Source organism: Clinocottus analis, unplaced genomic scaffold (genome assembly GCF_023055335.1).
Source record: "Clinocottus analis isolate CAN_PGR_092001 unplaced genomic scaffold, fCliAna1.0.p SCAF_20, whole genome shotgun sequence".
NCBI lineage: Eukaryota > Metazoa > Chordata > Actinopteri > Perciformes > Cottidae > Clinocottus > Clinocottus analis.
Window position 1 is genome coordinate 7,114,876 of NW_027175932.1, and position 16,845 is coordinate 7,131,720.

The 16,845-nt window shown below is 43.4% G+C and overlaps 1 protein-coding gene across 7 annotated transcripts in view; it reads left to right on the plus strand.

Moving 5' to 3' along the window:
* LOC137791370 (ELKS/Rab6-interacting/CAST family member 1-like) overlaps positions 1-16,845 on the plus strand; it is a 102,038-nt gene that overhangs the window by 56,083 nt on the left and 29,110 nt on the right. For all 7 annotated transcript variants that reach the window (XR_011078028.1, XR_011078029.1, XR_011078030.1 and 4 more), the window contains one exon: positions 2,956-3,116. Coding sequence is in view for 4 of the 7 variants with exons in the window: in XM_068586262.1 (XP_068442363.1) it covers positions 2,956-3,116 (161 nt within the window). In the remaining 3 variants the exon portion in view is untranslated. The remainder of the gene's footprint in view (positions 1-2,955; positions 3,117-16,845) is intronic.

The window sequence follows — 16,845 nt, forward strand, 5'->3', positions numbered from 1 at the left end:
AAAGCTGATCCAGTAGTAAACTATGGCTAAATTACAATTCTACACAACAGACACGAAGAGACGATCAAACAGACCCACGGCTTTGTGTTTTCACAATAGCAACGATTGGAACAAGTTAAAGAAAGATGGAAAAAATCACATCCAACGTGTTTTTCCTCCTAAAGTCGATTATATTTGCTTACAGTAATTGTGCCAAGGTTTCAAATTTAATTTGGCATTTAATTCTGTATTTATATTGAACGACTTCAAAAGGATACAGTGGCATCTTTAATTAGACATAAAAGAGACATTTAGGCCAGGGCAGGGTGCTGGAGAGCGTCCTGGTGCTAAAATGCTCCAGTGGAGGAGGAAGGAGCAGAAACCTCAGCGTGTGGTGGACGACTGTAGATGGCGGCCAAACACTCAGTGCAGCCCTCACCCAACATCAACAACACTAACTCAGCCTTTCAGCGCACGCACACATGCGCATGTGTCCACGTGGTCCTAACAGACAGGATAGTAATACACAAGGCGGCGCTCCACGTACATACACATATTACCCTGAACGCACGCACGCGCACAAAAAATGGCGGAAAGAAGTGCTAACTGCTCTTTAAACAGCGGCACCGGCGCAGCACAACATCGCATTCAGCGGGAGCCAGATGGACGCGACGTGGGTTTTCACTAACTGGAAACGTGTCTCTATATACACGAGTAAATTGTAAATAAATATTTTTGTGTTCCCGTTTTAAGACTGCGTCACTGCAATTACTCTTTCACGTAATGATTTATAAAACGATGACAGCGGGAGGGACAATTTCCTCCCTTAATGAGGACGGCCTGTTCAAAGGCACACACATTGCTTATTATAGTGTTGGCGCGCACACACGCGTACACACACACACACAGGTTGTCAATACACGGGTGCATATTAAAGGTGTTTGTGTGCGTGTGTGTGTGTTTGTTTGCGTGTGTGTGTGTGTGTGTGTGTGTGTGTGTGTGAGAGAGAGAGAGAGGGATTGTCCGATGGATAGGGTTTGCCTGGCAAAATCGGTTGACCACGACCACATGAAAATATACTAAACCTTCTCTGCTAGACATGAGTCACTACCGTGTGTGTGATCACTGCAGAAAGGTGTGTGTGTGTGTGTGTGTGTGTGTGTGTGTGTGCGACAGAGAAATGAGTCAACAGTATGACACACTCCCATCTGTCTCTTCAGAGACCAAAATAAAGACAGACCTCCTCTGCTCCAGCTTTTCATTAACCAGGCAATTTTAATTCTTGAACTCGATGACCTTCGTCTTTCTTTCTTGCTCTTAAAACAACGTTGAAATCTCAATCACACGTGAACACATTCAGAAGAGAGAAGGGGTTGCTGTCTTCCTCCCTCCAGCTCCTTCTCTTCCAGCCAGGCCTTGTCACTCCTCACCCCTCCCTGTATCCCTCCATCCCTTCATCCTTCAATCTCTACATCTCTGATGTCGGCCAAAGGCCGTTCTCTCCTCCTTTCCCTCTATGTCTTCCTTTCTCTGTCCTTATTTGAGTCTCCGCTCCTCATGTCTTGTCTAAATTGCATTTTTAACGCTACCCATGTTTCTGACTGTTCGGTATTTTTGCGCTCTGTCGGCACTTTCTTTTATCTGCTTATGTTTCTCTTTCATGTTCTGAGCATTTGTTCGACTTTGCTTTCTCTATCTCGTCTGGTCACTTGAGCCCTTTTACAACTTTTCTCTTTGTCCTCTTCTCTGCTTTTCCTTTCCCTGCTTGTTTGTTTCAATCATATATCTTTATCCCCTTTGTTCACACCCTATTTGCCTCTTCATTTTGTCCTCTATTACATGTCTCTCCTCCGTTCATACTCTCCCTTCTGCACTCTCTTTCCTCCTCCCTCTTATATTTCTGTCTCATACTCTCTTCCCCCATTTTGTATCCATTTTTTCTCCTCCCTCACTGTCACCATCCCCTTCCCTTTCTCTGTTTCTTCTCTCTCTCTTTGCTCTTTTTTGTATGCAGCTCTCTCACATTCCAATGCATGAGTTCACCACAGCCGGCTTTAGGTGGTCAAAGGTAACAAAACAATCCTCACTCACCAGTGCTTCACTGTACATTTTCACTGTTCATTCATGCCTTTAGTGTTCAGTGTTCATTCCACACGTTTTACTTTTAATGAACGGCAGCATGGGACACAAACCATAATTTACTGCCGCTGTTACTTTTCACGTAATGGCCAGTTAACTGGTACAGCTATTGTGGGAAGTGAACAAAAAGTTTCTTCACTGATGGGTTTGCTCCTTCATTCATTCATTAATCCATTCATCCATTCATCCATTTATCAGTTATGTACACAGTAACCTCTTGCAGTCTGAATATTCTTCTGTCTTTAGTCTTCCGCTCAAGCTCTCCTTTCTTTCTACTTCAACATTTCATAGAAACAGGGAGTTTATAACTAGACAAGTTATGTCTAGAAAAGAGAAAATGTTTATGTGTGTGCGCTCTGTTGGTGGCAGGCCAGGTCGTCCCCATGCTGTGAGACACACAGTGACCTTGTCACTTCGACCTCACAGACATTAAACTGACAATCTGATATACATCTTTGGGTGTATTCCCAGAGAGAGACATCGATAAAATCTATAAGAGAAGGAAATGAGAAACAACATACGGAGAGAAAAGAGACACAGAGAAGGAAAAAATGACATGTTTAATGTTCTGCAATCCAGCATCTCATGTAATACCAGAGAAATTATTAAATAATTTCAAAAGCACAGTCGCTGTCAGATGCACATGCGCAGACAGACGGAGAGAGGAAGAGACGCGACATACACATTCATTGTTTAGAGTAAAAGAGAATGAGGAAGATGAAGGAGAATATGGAACAAAAATATCAGATTGAGAGAAAAATTGGCATGTTTAAAATGTCTCACAATGTATTTACGTGTGTGTGTGTGTGTGTGTGTGTGTGTGTGTGTGTGTGTCAGGTGGAGGATCTGCTGGTTGCCATGGAAAGGGTGAAACAGGAACTGGAGGTGATGAAAGCCAAGCTGTCATCAACTCAACTCTCACTGGCCGAGAAGGAAGGTCACCTGACCGCCCTCCGGGCCGAGAGGCGGAAACACCTGGAGGAGGTCCTGGAGATGAAGTAAGACACACACATTTTATTGCTTCTATTCATGTTAACACGTTTAACAGCTGAACAGAGCCAACAAGCCATTTGTCACGTTTCCAAAGACACAAACACGCCACTTTCTGTCTGAGGTGTGTTTGATTTAAAATAACACTTATGTGACGTTAAAATAAAACGGCTCTGTACTTACACAGCTTTGTCTTGAACAAATTGCCAACATCAGCACGTTAATGTGCCCATGTGAAGGTGTTAATATGCTGTTTTTCTGCAGCTAATACTAAGCAAGGGTCACGATTTTAGTTTGGCAATTAGCACAAAACACAAAGTACAGTTGAGGCTGATGGGGATGTCATTAATATTGCTGGTATTAAGTAATAAACCAAAGGATTGAGCAGCTTGAGAATTTGACCGATGAGATAAAAAGTTACAATTCATCCTGAGGGGAAAGTGAATGTGTCCTAAATTTAATGGAAATCTATCCAATGTTTGTTGAGAATAATAAAAATTGATGGCACAAGCGGGAAAATTAGTTAATGAAGACAGTATGAGTGATCCTGTGGGCACAATGAATATCTGTACTTTCATCTCTACTTTCCCGGCAATCCCTCCAATATTCTATCCATAGAGCCACGTTGTTCTCAAGGCAAGAAAATACAACGTGAAACAACGATTTATGCAACGTTATTGCTTCCCTGTATGGTTTCCTCCTCGCTGATCAGATGACGTATCACTCTACAGCCACAGAATAAAGTCTGACCTTCAACCTTCACTGAAATTAGCAACTCTTATGATATCTCCAGTACTTTCCCATGTCGCCTCAGTGTTCCAGGACGGTGGTCACTGGTCACATTGACATGCTCTTAAACCGACACCTCATCAACTCTCTCTTTCCTCTTCCTGTCTTTCCCCTTCTCTCTCTCCTTTCTACTTTTATCTCCTCCCTCTCTCGCTCACCACTTAAAAGCCATAGAAGTAAGTAGTGTGTTAATGCAATAACCATGTACCGCTGTCGAGCTCTTCATGTGATTGATCACATACACAGACGCACACACACACTCATGCGTTCGCTGGAACTCAGTGCACATTTTAATGTAATATTAATAGATGGGTTTGAGGGTTCGAGGAGTCCAGCAGTCCGAAGGTTCCCTGTATTTTCTGCTGTTTTACATCCTCGCTGAGACCTTACAACGAGGTCTAATTTAGTGGAACGACGCTCTGGGCTGAAATCGAAGCCAGGGAGAATGTCCGTGTTAGCATGTCCTGCCCGGTTAATACGCGCTGTGGGACTATCTTTTACAGTGGCATGATGGGAAAATGAGGGCATGCTCTGTGATTTAGCTTTCACTGCGCTCTCGTCCGCGGCGTTTTCTACCAACGTTGCATTTCTTTGTGTTTTTGAGAGAGAAAGAGAGCGAGCGAGACACACAGAGTGTGTGTGTGTGTGTGTGTGTGTCCAGCAGCACGTCCATTCACAGGCCAGGTGAGCAAGTTATAGGCCGTTTTATCGCCGCAGTAACGACCCGTGTGATTACCACAAGCATCAGCGCATCAGAATGCGTGGCCTTGTTTTCGTATGTGAATTTGCATGTGAGAGTGTGCGCGTGTGCAAGCGCGCTCTGATTGATTTACTGACGTGTGACTCGTCCAACATTCCTTTAAAGAAAACACAGGCGGCGAGAAGAATATTTTTGTAACAGGCGCACACATGCATCCTTCTTCACGCCCGCAAAAACGCACACACACACACACACACATATATGGTTATATTTAACAGACTCCCATGGGAATGTTTCAATCTGAGCTACCGTTTAACTTCACTGTCCCAATATGCTCATGTGTGCATGTGTGTGTGTATCCGTTGTGGTCTGAAATATGGTGTGACCGTGTGTTTCCATTCGCTGATCGTACCTACTGTTCAGAGAGACCAAATGTTTACTCTGCTGACCGCCTCTGGTGGTTGTGTCGATACTCGACTGCACTTCATATATTCCGTCATGTGACTCATCTTCACGACTAATGCATTCACTTTGTGATTGCACATTTTTTATATGATATATAGTTGTTTCGTTCTTAATACAGCACTTCTGCATAGTAGCCAAAGGCAAAATTCCACTACTACTTTACAGCTTTTAATGCTTCTGTGTCTGCACAAGTCAGTCTTTCACACAGCACTTTTTGTACCCTTAATAGGGTATTTTGTAAAAAAAAAAAAAAAAACTTTGTATTTTGTGAAATAATACATTTCAATCTTATAATTGTGAAAAAAATCAAAATAAACAAATGTTTCCCTCCAGTTTAAAACATATACTCTCCATCCAGAATGTATTTTCTCAGCTCAAACAGTATTTCTGTCTTCCCAATATTGATTTTTTTTCATGAAGGTATTATTTATATATTGTAGGATAGCAGTTTGCCCTTTGAGACCAACACATCCACAGCATTTACTTTTTCTACTGTTTTCGTCTGTATCCTGGTTGTTCTCTGATCAAAATGAGCTCCAGTTTTCTCAAACACACTACACTCATATACAGAATTCATGTGACGTGATTTTTGACAACTATATCTTTGCATAATACATGATAACATTCGGGCTGCCGTATGATGTTCTTCACACATATTTGGGATGTTGCGTGTCCTTGTGTCTGCTCTCTCTCAGTCTAAAGTTGTTCAGGTAGCTGCTAGATGTCCAGCTAGGAGTAATGTCCATTACGCCACCGCTCATAATTTTCACAAGACATTAGGGTTTGGTCAGCAAATACGTCATTTGCTTCTGGCTTCCTCTCAGATGTAAAACAGGAGAAGTTTAAGGTGGTTGCGTTCTGTGTGTCATATATCTCAGTGTAACGCATATGAAACTGTCTCTGCACACACAGGCTGCCGTAACTCCTCAAGGTTTTGATGTCTGACTTGTTGCCCAGTTTTACATCGGCGTAAGGTTTAATGTTGCTGTAAGACATGATATATGATACGGCATGTTTCAGAGGTTTCTTGGACAGACATGGAATATATTAACACACGTTCACACTCTCACTCCCATGCAGAAATATGTGGCAAATGCAGCGGGAATACTGTCTCTTTTTCGCCCTCTACGTTTCCTTCCCTCATTGCTTTACTCTCTCCCTCTCTCACACAGACACACACACACACACACACACACACACACACTGTGGTTTAGTTGTGTGAGCGTCTATCTATCTTTGTGCCATAGTTTTCACCAGCTGGTTATATATGTCTTCTTTACTCAAACACTCTGCTAACCTTGGGTCCCTGATGTATATTTGTGTGTGTGTGTGTGTGTGTGTGTGTGTGTGTGTGTGTGTGTGTGTGTGTGTGTGTGTGTGTGTGTGTGTGTTTCTGTGTGTGTCTAAGAACACACTGTAGTATTCATACAGAAATCAAGAATCAACATTTATATTGATAATATGCACATAAAAACACGGACATGTAAATACACACCGATAGCGTGTAAATACTCCTTCATGCGTACACACACACACGCACACACACACACACACACACACACCAACAGATTGTACACAAGTAGAACTACACACTTCTGCCTTGTTGGGCGCCAACATGCATCTTTTCCACTGATAAATCATGTGCAGAGACCTTCACGTGTCCACACACACACACACACACACACACACACACACACACACACACACACTCGTAAAACACACATAGAGACATATTTTCTTTGTGATGTACATTAAATATGCACATGCTCGTTTTCTTCCCAGCCTTATGTGTGCTTGTGGGCATGTGAGTTGTGTTTTCTTGTGTTTGGAGTATGCAGGTGTGTGTGTGTACGTGTGTGCGTGTCCTAGCCAGCTGGAGGAATGTGCTGACAGTGTGTGTGTAACAGCAGGGCAACGGGTCTGAAATCCCAATCTGGGACTGAATTAAAGCCTATTTTACTCCGTGTTGTTCTGCTTAACTGATATTTAGCACACACCTCTTCCTCCCTCCACTGCTCTCTCTCTCTCTCTCTCTCTCTCTCTCTCTCTCTCTCTCTCTCTCTCTCTCTCTCTCTCTCTCTCTCTCTTTCTCTCTCTCTCTCTCTCTGAGTCTTTGCTCTCCTCATTGCGCACACATGAATGTCTCTCTGGTGCGCGTCAGTTTAAGACTCGCATACAGTTCAGTGAAGGATTGGCCGTGTACAGTGACTATTTTATGCAAGATATCTTAAAATGTTACAGACGTTGAGCTAATTCTTGGTAATTTCAGTTTCAGTTTCTTACATGCATGTAAAGAAGCAGCCGAATGTAATTTATTTGATCCCAGAACACACTGCCGAGTAAACGGAACAAAAAAGAAGGTATTGTGAGGACGAATGTGCGGGAGCGGAGAGGAGAAGACACACAACAAGAAGAAAAAGGGTGCAAAACTGACAAAATGAGGAGGAGAAAAGAGAGTTGCGAGAGGTCAGGGCAAGCGTTATAAATCTGTTTTGGGCGAGGGGGGCCGGAGGAGGATAATAAAATGAAAGAAAAGAAGCAGAAATGTTTTTATGGCGGAGAGAAAAGGAGGGAAAGCAAAGAGGAGAAAGACAGCTGTCCAACAACAACTGAGTCGAGCCAACAAATCTGCGTGATATCCTCGGAAGAAATTATATTACCTCCTCTCCCGTCTCGCTTGCTCCTTCCGCTCATCCATCAAACTTTCAGACCGCGATGTATATTGAATGCATAACCACTTACGTTATGTCCTCCTCCCCTGCACGCACGCAGCGCTCTCCTTCACACTGCGCACTAATTCACTGCTCATTATTTTTACCATCCTACCAGGACTATGCGTATGACGTTTTTACCAACATAAAAATCACAATTCATCTGTTGCAGCGAACGCTCGTCACACATGAAACAGCGAGACGCTGATTCCTGTTTATTAAGCGAGGTTGTTATGCAGATTGTAACGTGAATGAGGCCTAAATAGGCCATTCGTGACAAGAGAAAACACGGTAGCGTCACAATGAAATGACCCCGCTGCACTTGACAATTGTGTTGGCGATGCAAATGGTCAGGGCTTCCAGCAACAGGGAACAAAGTGAGTCCCATTACTTTTGTTTGCCTCAGTAGGGAAATCAAATATTTTAGTTGGAGTCTCTGCGCGGGGGAGGCCGCCTCGGGCTGTGACAAATCAGGTACTGGGTAGTGATTCATTGAAAATGCCAAAATCGACGGAGATTTCCTGGAACGGGATGTTCTTTTTGCCCAAAAGAAGCATTTAGCATCCAGAATGAGGACACTTTATGTCTGTTTACACACAACCCGCCCGGTTTTGCGCCACATGTACAATTAAACTATAAAGAGAGTCTGTAGAAACACAGAGTTGCTGCGCTGTCTTCAGCCTCCTGCAGCGAGCGCCTTGGCTGATACCTCAAGGTGAACACTATAAATTCAATTTATTTCTCCTTTGCTGCTGTGTTCTTTGTTTTATCTCCCACCCAGCCTCCATCCAAGCCTCAAACCTCTCCCTGCACCCCTTCCGCCATCCCTCCCTTCGTCCCTCCTTTTACCCTTTTTCCCTATTCTTTACGTCTCTTCTGCCCCTTCCCACCCATCTCTCTATTCTGAGCCGACATCTGTCTGGAAACGTAATTATCATCAGCTTTTTGTCTGTCTGGCAGGCTGTATTTCTCACTGTCGTCACTACATACTGAAATTAATCGATGCTGTGCGTCTGTGTGTGTATGTGTGTGTGTGTGTTTGCGGATCTCTGTTTGTGTGCATGCAGTCAAATATCTTGTTTTCAATGGAACAACAGCCCTGCAGCTGGAAAGCCATACTAACATTATGACTGCACGTGTGAAAGAAGCACAAAACAGACACACACACACACACACACACACACGCACACACACACACACACGGCAGCTATCCCATCACTAACATAAGAAGTGCTTGTTGAGTTCAGACACACTAACACAGAGCCACTTGCAAAACCAGATGAGACAGCATGACTGCTGAGAAGCTTTCACTTCCATAGGAACATTTGGAGATGTATACACATACACACACACACACACACACACACACACACACACACACGCACAAAAATACATCCTCCCACACAGATTCATGTACACATGCTTATGGCAGCGTACCAGAGACAGGCGCTTTGATCCCCCAAAAGTAAAATTAATCCACAGTGTGCCAAAACAAGTCTGCGCGTGTGTGTATTTGTTGTACATTGTGTGTGTGTGTGTGTAAGACAGACAAGTTGAGGGCTTAGTATGACAAAAAGTGGCATGCTGCTTTGACACAGAGTCTTACAAGCTCAAATCAGGGCGCCTCGCTCTCCGTCTTTTCTCTCCATTTGTCTTGCGCTCTCTGAACTCGCCTTTCTTGCCCTCTTCTTTCCAACTCTGGCTGTCTTCCTCTTTACTTTTTGATTCTTCCTTCTCCCTTGTGAGAATTTGAAAGAGGGATTGAATCGGGGAAAATAGAAGCAATAAAAGATTTGCCTCAGTTCGAAGTTGTATTCAAATAACAGGGTTTTCAGAAAGTCTCTGAAGACTTGCAAACCAGTGATCTTCAGCTGAATATACAGCAGAGAAAAAAAGAGGAAGGCTCCTCTTTACGGCGCTGACTCGTCTGTATTGTAATTCCTATTCGTATTGTTAAACTGTATATGTAATCTGTTCATGTATTGCAGAACTCTCACACTAATTAAGAGCACTGAATAAGAAGAGGAAAGAAAGGGTTATTTATAACAAGCACAGGGAGCCAAGAACAAGAGCAAAATGTCCAGAAAGGAGGGAGAGAACCAAACTCATCAGAACAAAAAGAGAAGAGAGAGAGGATAGATAAAGGAAAACAGGATGCGGCAAAACTTGAACTTGCCTGTTGTCCACCGCTGATTACAGGTTGTGAGCGCCAGGCCATCAAACAGATCATTAAACAGCAATGAGGGAGATGGAGCGATGACCAGGGGAAACTTATCAAAAAAGTACAAAACAAAACATGCTTAGTTTTTTGTCAAAGCCTCTGATTATACATTACGAGTGCCAAACAATTACATTTATATTGCTGAAATAATAAAACTGTAGTATGCGGATTAGGAGCATAGAACAACGGGACAGACTAGTGACAGGTTGGCTTGTTTGACATACTCTGAGAAGTAGCTGGAGAGAGAAATAGGCATATTTATAACCTGGCGACTCTGTTACGACCATATATTCTACTGCAATGTACACAATGTATTTCCATTTGAAAACTTCATCCTCCTTAATGGAAGAGTTGGCTCACAGCGAGGCATTCGAGTCAGAGGATACACGCAGGGAGCAACGAAACTGAGCACATGAACGTATGAAAAATGTATTATGTTTCATCAAAGGTCTGATAATGAAGTCATCAACAGCTGGCTGAGGTGGAGTTTGGTGTGTCAATGAAAGCGAAATGCAACAAATGAAAACAGACATCGCGAATAAATCATGATGTTCTTGAAACGTGTGACTCCCTCCACTGAAGAGACAAAAACATCAGAATGGATGGACCAATGAGAAGACTGTAACCTTCCTCAAGTTAACACATGAAACACATTTCATATTCACATAACAGAAGATGAAAACAGGGATTTGCATTTGTCAGATTTTGCACTACATTAGGATGAAAACCTGCAACAGAAGGTGAGAAGATGCCGTCAGTCGTACAGATGGGGACACTGTTGCAAACTTCTGGACAGTCTTACCCGAGTGTACTGTGTGTGACGAGGGTTTGTAGTTTTTCAAGTCACTTTTCAAACATGTCTGAGCACTTTGACCTACACAGGGAGCATCTTCAGATTTACAGAAACCCATTTGGCCCGCTCACATTTTTTCTTTCGATCGCCTTTCATAGACATTCGGGAGTTGCAGGTGTCCGCTGCTGCGGCTGGTTAGTGTTACAGGAGCGAGTTTGTGCCGACAGATTGCAAGCAGATGTCTCTGTAACACAGCGTAGAAATGGATTTACTGTAAAGAACCACAATGAGCCAAAGCTGCATCTTTGGTCACACTCCGAGTGTGTCTGTGTGTGTGTGTGTGTGTGTGTGTGTGTGTGTGTGTGTGTGTGTGTGTGTGTGTGTGTGTGTGTGTGTGTGTGTGGTCCCATGGAAAGAGCAGACTTCCGCAGACCATGGATAATGCATTTTTACACCTTTCTTATTAGTCACAGTGTGTGTTTTTTAAGTGAGTTTGTGTGTGTGTGCGTGTGTGTGTGTGTGTGTGTGTGTGTGCGTGCGTGCGTGTGCGTGTGTGTGTGTGCGTGCGTGTGTGTGTGTGTGTGTGTGTGTGTGTGTGTATGTGATGGAGAGACAGAGAAAGAGAGGTGCAAGAGTGTTTTTTAGGAGAAAAAAGGGAGCGAGAAGTAGAGGAAATGTGTCGAGAACAGATCCTCATTCTGTCAAGCAGCAGTCCCACCTGCCCTCCTCTCTCTCCCTCTTACTGCCTTTGTCTCTCTGCCTCCCCTCGCCACGACTTCCCCCCCTCCATTCCTCTCCCTCTCTCCCCCTTCACGTCTCTTTGATTTGTTTTCCCTCCAAATCCTCCAGTTATTTTATTCCCTTCCCTGTCAATGCTGTTTTTTTCAATGTGTGTGTGTGTGTGTGTTAGTGTGTGTAAGCCTTCTCGCTGTCTTTCTTTAAGCCTCTCTGATGTACAACAGCTCCTTGAGGGGAGCTTTTCTCTCCTTCTCAAACACACACACACACTCACACACACTTATCCTATGCACCAGCTTTAACCTATTTTCCTAACACGCTTTTTCTCTCTCTTTCACTTTTTCTGATTCTCTCTGATGGCCTCTCGTCCCATCTTCTCCCTCCATATTAAATAATTTATATCTACTGTCTCTGACCCACTTCCACTATAGTTTAAGACACGCACACACACACTGCTTTCAAAATGATCTCGCCAACAATCCTTCTGTTCTCAGTGTGTTATTGTACATTTTACAGTCGGTTATTTTAATCTAAGTCGTGTCTGTCGAAGATAAAAACAAAGTTTCTATCAAATCAGGACCTGGCTGCTGTCCTGACAGGAGCACATTTCATTTATATAAATTCAAGTTAAAGTTATGATAAAAAAACAAAACTAAAACATAATGTATAAAACATACAGGAATCAGACAATAAAAACAGTTCTGTAAAGGCCATTTGTGATTTGACCGAGGACAGATTGGTGCAGTGTTTTGGGGACAGACCTCCAGAGGGACGATGCCCCAGACTTTGCATTGTGTGTTGGAGACATGAGGCATCAGAGGTGTCCAGGCTGCAGGAAGCCTTTCACTTTCTTACACTGTTAAAGTAAACAAGTAAACTTTGCCGATCAGAAAACACATTTGGGTTTTTGACGTTGAATAAAAGCCTTGAGGGCATGACTGACTGTAATTCCTGATAATAATTTTATCATTATTCTGCATTTTCAACCTAGTATTAACGCTTTGATGTGTTTGGCTTAATGTAGCCCTCGAGAGCAATTTCAAAGTTGTGAATGCGCATAACAACTGCGGTAGGTGTCGATCATTTTCTCTAATAACTTCTGTTATAATCCAGTGAAGTGAAACTTTGTGTTGGCGCTTTTACAGGAGAGAGAGCAGCAGTAAATGGTTTACTATAAACCAAGGCTTTATTGGCTGTCTTTGCTTTGATGCTGCACACATGGCCGGCCAGCACTAACAAATGTTTCATAAAACCTGCTCTGATGTGTGCATTCATTGCCCCGTGTGTTCTCTTGTTGGGCCATAAACCAGTGTGTGTACTCAAAGTAGAGGAAAGCCTGACTTTAAAGGTACTATTCACTCCATGTCATGTATATCCATATCTATTATATACTGTATATACTGTATTTAGTGTGTGTGCGTGTGTGTGTGTGTGTGTGTGTGTGTGTGTGTGTGTGTGTGTGTGTATTAGAGGGTGCAGGGTAAATGATAAAAGAGAGGCCTCAAGCTTAATTCTTTTCTCGCTCTATTTCTGACTTTACTCTTTTCTTCTCAATATTTTGAGCTGTAAGGCACAGTGGAAGTTCACACCTCAAATGTGTGCGTGTGTGTGTGTTTGTTTGTGTGAGTGAGGTGCAAAAAGTGTGTGTGTGAGAGAGAGAGCATCAGCTTGGAGCAGATGAGAATAGGGGCCCCCAGTGCTCGCTGGCTGTCTGCCCCAGGACAGAAGCTGTCAGCTGGGAGAGAAATACTACTCTGCAGGGCCCCACTCTGGAGACGCAGGAACTAAACTAGTAGCCGTGTGCGTGTGCGTGTGCGTGTGCGTGTGCGTGCGCGTGTGTGTGTGTGTGTGTGTGTGTGTGTGTGTGTGTGTGGCAGAGAGAGGAAAGAATTGAGAGAAAGGGAGAGAGAGAGAGAGAGTCTTATAGAAAAAGCAAACAGAAGGCGGAATTAAAAATGGATTAATTGTAAATCTCAGCATACAAGTAGATTATGCACTGTCATGAACACTAGTCACAGAAGTGTGTGTGCATGTGTGTGTGTGAGGTCTGTCAACTAAAAGCCACCTGATTAGAAATAATGAAAATAAGTTTCCAGCACAGATTTCTTTCATCCATTTTTCTATACTCGTGTGTGTGTGTGTGTGTGTGTGTGTGTGTGTGTGTGTGTGTGTGTGTGTGTGTGTGTGTGTGTGTGTGTGCCTGCCTCCAGGCAGCATTAGCTACCACTGAGAGCCAGCTGTGCCCTCCTGTATCTCATTCCTCTCATCTCTCCTCCGCTCTCTTCTCTCTTTAAAACCACACTTTTTCTTACAATTCAGTTATTCAAAGATATTCCAGACAGTCGTTTCTCTCCTTTTCTTTCTGACAAACAGAACGGTGAGAATGTGGACAGGATTCAGGAGTGCATGCTGTGCATGTGAATACAGTTCTACCATAAACAAATGTAGAAAATCTACACTGAGTTTGCCACCTTGCTGGAAAAACATTTTCCAATTTTCAACTTTTTAAGTCTGATGGTGTAACACATTATGTTATTATCAGCTGCAAAATCAAGTCCATATACATCAAGCTGAGACTGTTCTTGCTGAATATTGTATTGCGGTTAGCCTTCAATGTTGAACTTAAGGCTCATCAGGTGTTTTAAATGTCTCTCACCTTCCCCCGGGCGACCCAGCTGAGGCTGCTCTAACCTCAGCTTGTATCCAGACGACCACGCCCCTAACTCCCCATGGCCGTCCTCTTTTGAGTCACATCTGCCGTGAGCGCCGTGACCGTCAATTCTTTTCCTGACAGACTGGCTAACCAAAGTAGAAATAAACAAGGCATTACATCAAAACAGAGAGGTACAATGTACTGAGGTTGTATTTCAGAACTTCATCCACACTTGTCAGTAAAGTCACATCTTCCCTTTTGTCGCATGGCAGTAGGTTCTTTGATCCTCCAATCAGGCATCTCAGGCCTCCACTGTCCAGATGTAATGGCATCGAGAAGCAGTGTTTCATAGGTATTGTTCATTTTAGTCCTGGGTTGAAACTGGCTGAAGTAAAAAAAAAAAAAATCTTTTTTTCTGAAATCATTACGTCTCCTCCAAAGCAAACCAAAGCACACAGCCCTCATGACGAGAGTAAATATGATTATCACCTTTTCTAGCCGGTTTGAATCTGCTGATCTCAAAATATGGTCCATCACGGTGGAGACGGTTTTGGAAAACCATTCCTCAAAGTCTGAAGAACTCTTGCATGTGGTTCTCTGTAGCCCAGCTTTCAGAGGGAAACCTCCCGACACAGAAATGAGGCCGAGCTTGACACGCACCATGTCCTACAGGGGTTAAAGAGTAAACTCTGGCGTCCTACAAGCAGCCTCCTCTGTAACCAGAGCAGACAGTGTCACCGAAAACAATGGAGAGCTGCTTTGTTCTGTCAGAACGAGAGAGCAGAGAGGGGATTATTTCTAAAATAGCTCTGTGTTTGTCTTAGACGGAGACTGGCTAATGTCACACAGGACTGGATCTACTTTACACACACACACACACACACACACATTAGGACACACACACTTTACTCTTACACACACAGAGCATAAAGCCTTGAATACACACAGACAACTTGTGAACATTCACACACACTGAAATGTATATAAGCACATGCTTATGAGCACACACACACACACCTGCAGGAAGACATGCTGTCATAAACCCACACATACAACTGTCACTTAAACACACACACACACACACACACACACACACACACACACACACACACACACACTGTAGATTGTAGTAAAGGGCGACGGCATGAAAGAGATAACGCAGCACACACGGGAAGCTGCTTTTGTGTGTGTGTGAGTGATCTAAGACCGGGCATTAGTGTTTCTGATAGAGTGAGGTGCCTTAAGTGGTTTTAGGAAGGAGAGAGCCCCCCGTGTGTGTGTGTGTGCATGTGTGTGTGTGTGTGTGTGTGTGTTTGTGTGCTGGGGTTGGGGTCAGGTGCCTGCGTGTATCTGCTTACCGTCTGCCTTGTCGCCATGGCGATGACATCATGGCACACGACTGCCGAATGACGGAAAGAATGCCTCCTGTCCTCTTTCCAGACGGAGAGATAGAACGAGTGACGAGGGGAAAGGTGAAGAGAAAGAGATGAGAAATGCAGGGTGGGCGAGAGACACTGATAGAGATTAGGCAAGAGAGAGAGAGACAGACAGAGACAGAGAGAGAGGGAGAGAGAGCGAGAGAGAGACCGAAAGGAAGTGGGAAGAGAATATAACGTAAATGGAAACTTGTTAAATTGAATAACCTGTGAAATGTTCATATAAATATATGACTGTTTTACTACTCACCACCATTACCGATCGGCATACAATGGTAATTCAGCCCGCTGCCAGTTTCCTGTATTCTTTTAAAGTGTTTCTGTTCACAAAGTCAGGGTTTTCTGCTGAACAGAAAGCCATTGTATGTCTTTTGTTAGGTTTTTGGGGGGTTTGTTGATGGCCAACATCCCGAGGAATCATTGAATGATTCTGCACCTCATAATGTACAGCCAACGCCAACGTGCAGTGCCAGCTGAAGTAAGGTTTTGGAGGAGGTTGGAGTGGTGGATTCTCCACTTTGATGCAAAGACCAAAAGTTGCATCCAGATGTACCAAATGTCTTCTTTTTTTTTTTAACCATTACCACAGTCATATAATCTCTATAAACAGATTCTTCATTCATATGCAGAATGTTTTGCAGCGGGACAAGATGTCGGCATCAGAAGAGTCTGAGTAGTATTGACCAATCGGGTTCATGCAGGCTGTGATTGAATGTCGGTGAACTTTTCGTGTGGAGAGAAAAAGACTAAAATACAATCTTGGAACCCACTCACAAGGATCTATCTTTTTATTGGTTTATAATGAGTTGGTAAACTGGCTACTTGTGAAACAATCCGGTCGTACATGTTGTCTTTTAACTCCAACTCTCTGATCGGATTGTAAATAGTAAACAGTGCACATAAAAGAAAGTCTCGGTCGGGATATCAATGAGCCCCACTGGATTCCCAGAAAGCCCCCAGAGGCTTATCCTTGTCAGACCGATAGCCAGCTGGTTTACAACCCTAACCAAATTTCTTAGTTGTCTGTAACAGTTTATTTGTCATAACACAATCTTTGCATACCGTAGCTGTCATGCACAGAAGACATTGAAATTGCTGGCATTGAACTTAATCTGGGGTTATGCAGAATAGTCCCGTATAAAAGTTATTCCCCTCTTCTTGAGCCGGGTTCAACTTTAGTTGCTGTACGAAGATGTACTGTGTCTTTTCTAATGGAGCCCTTGCTAGCTAA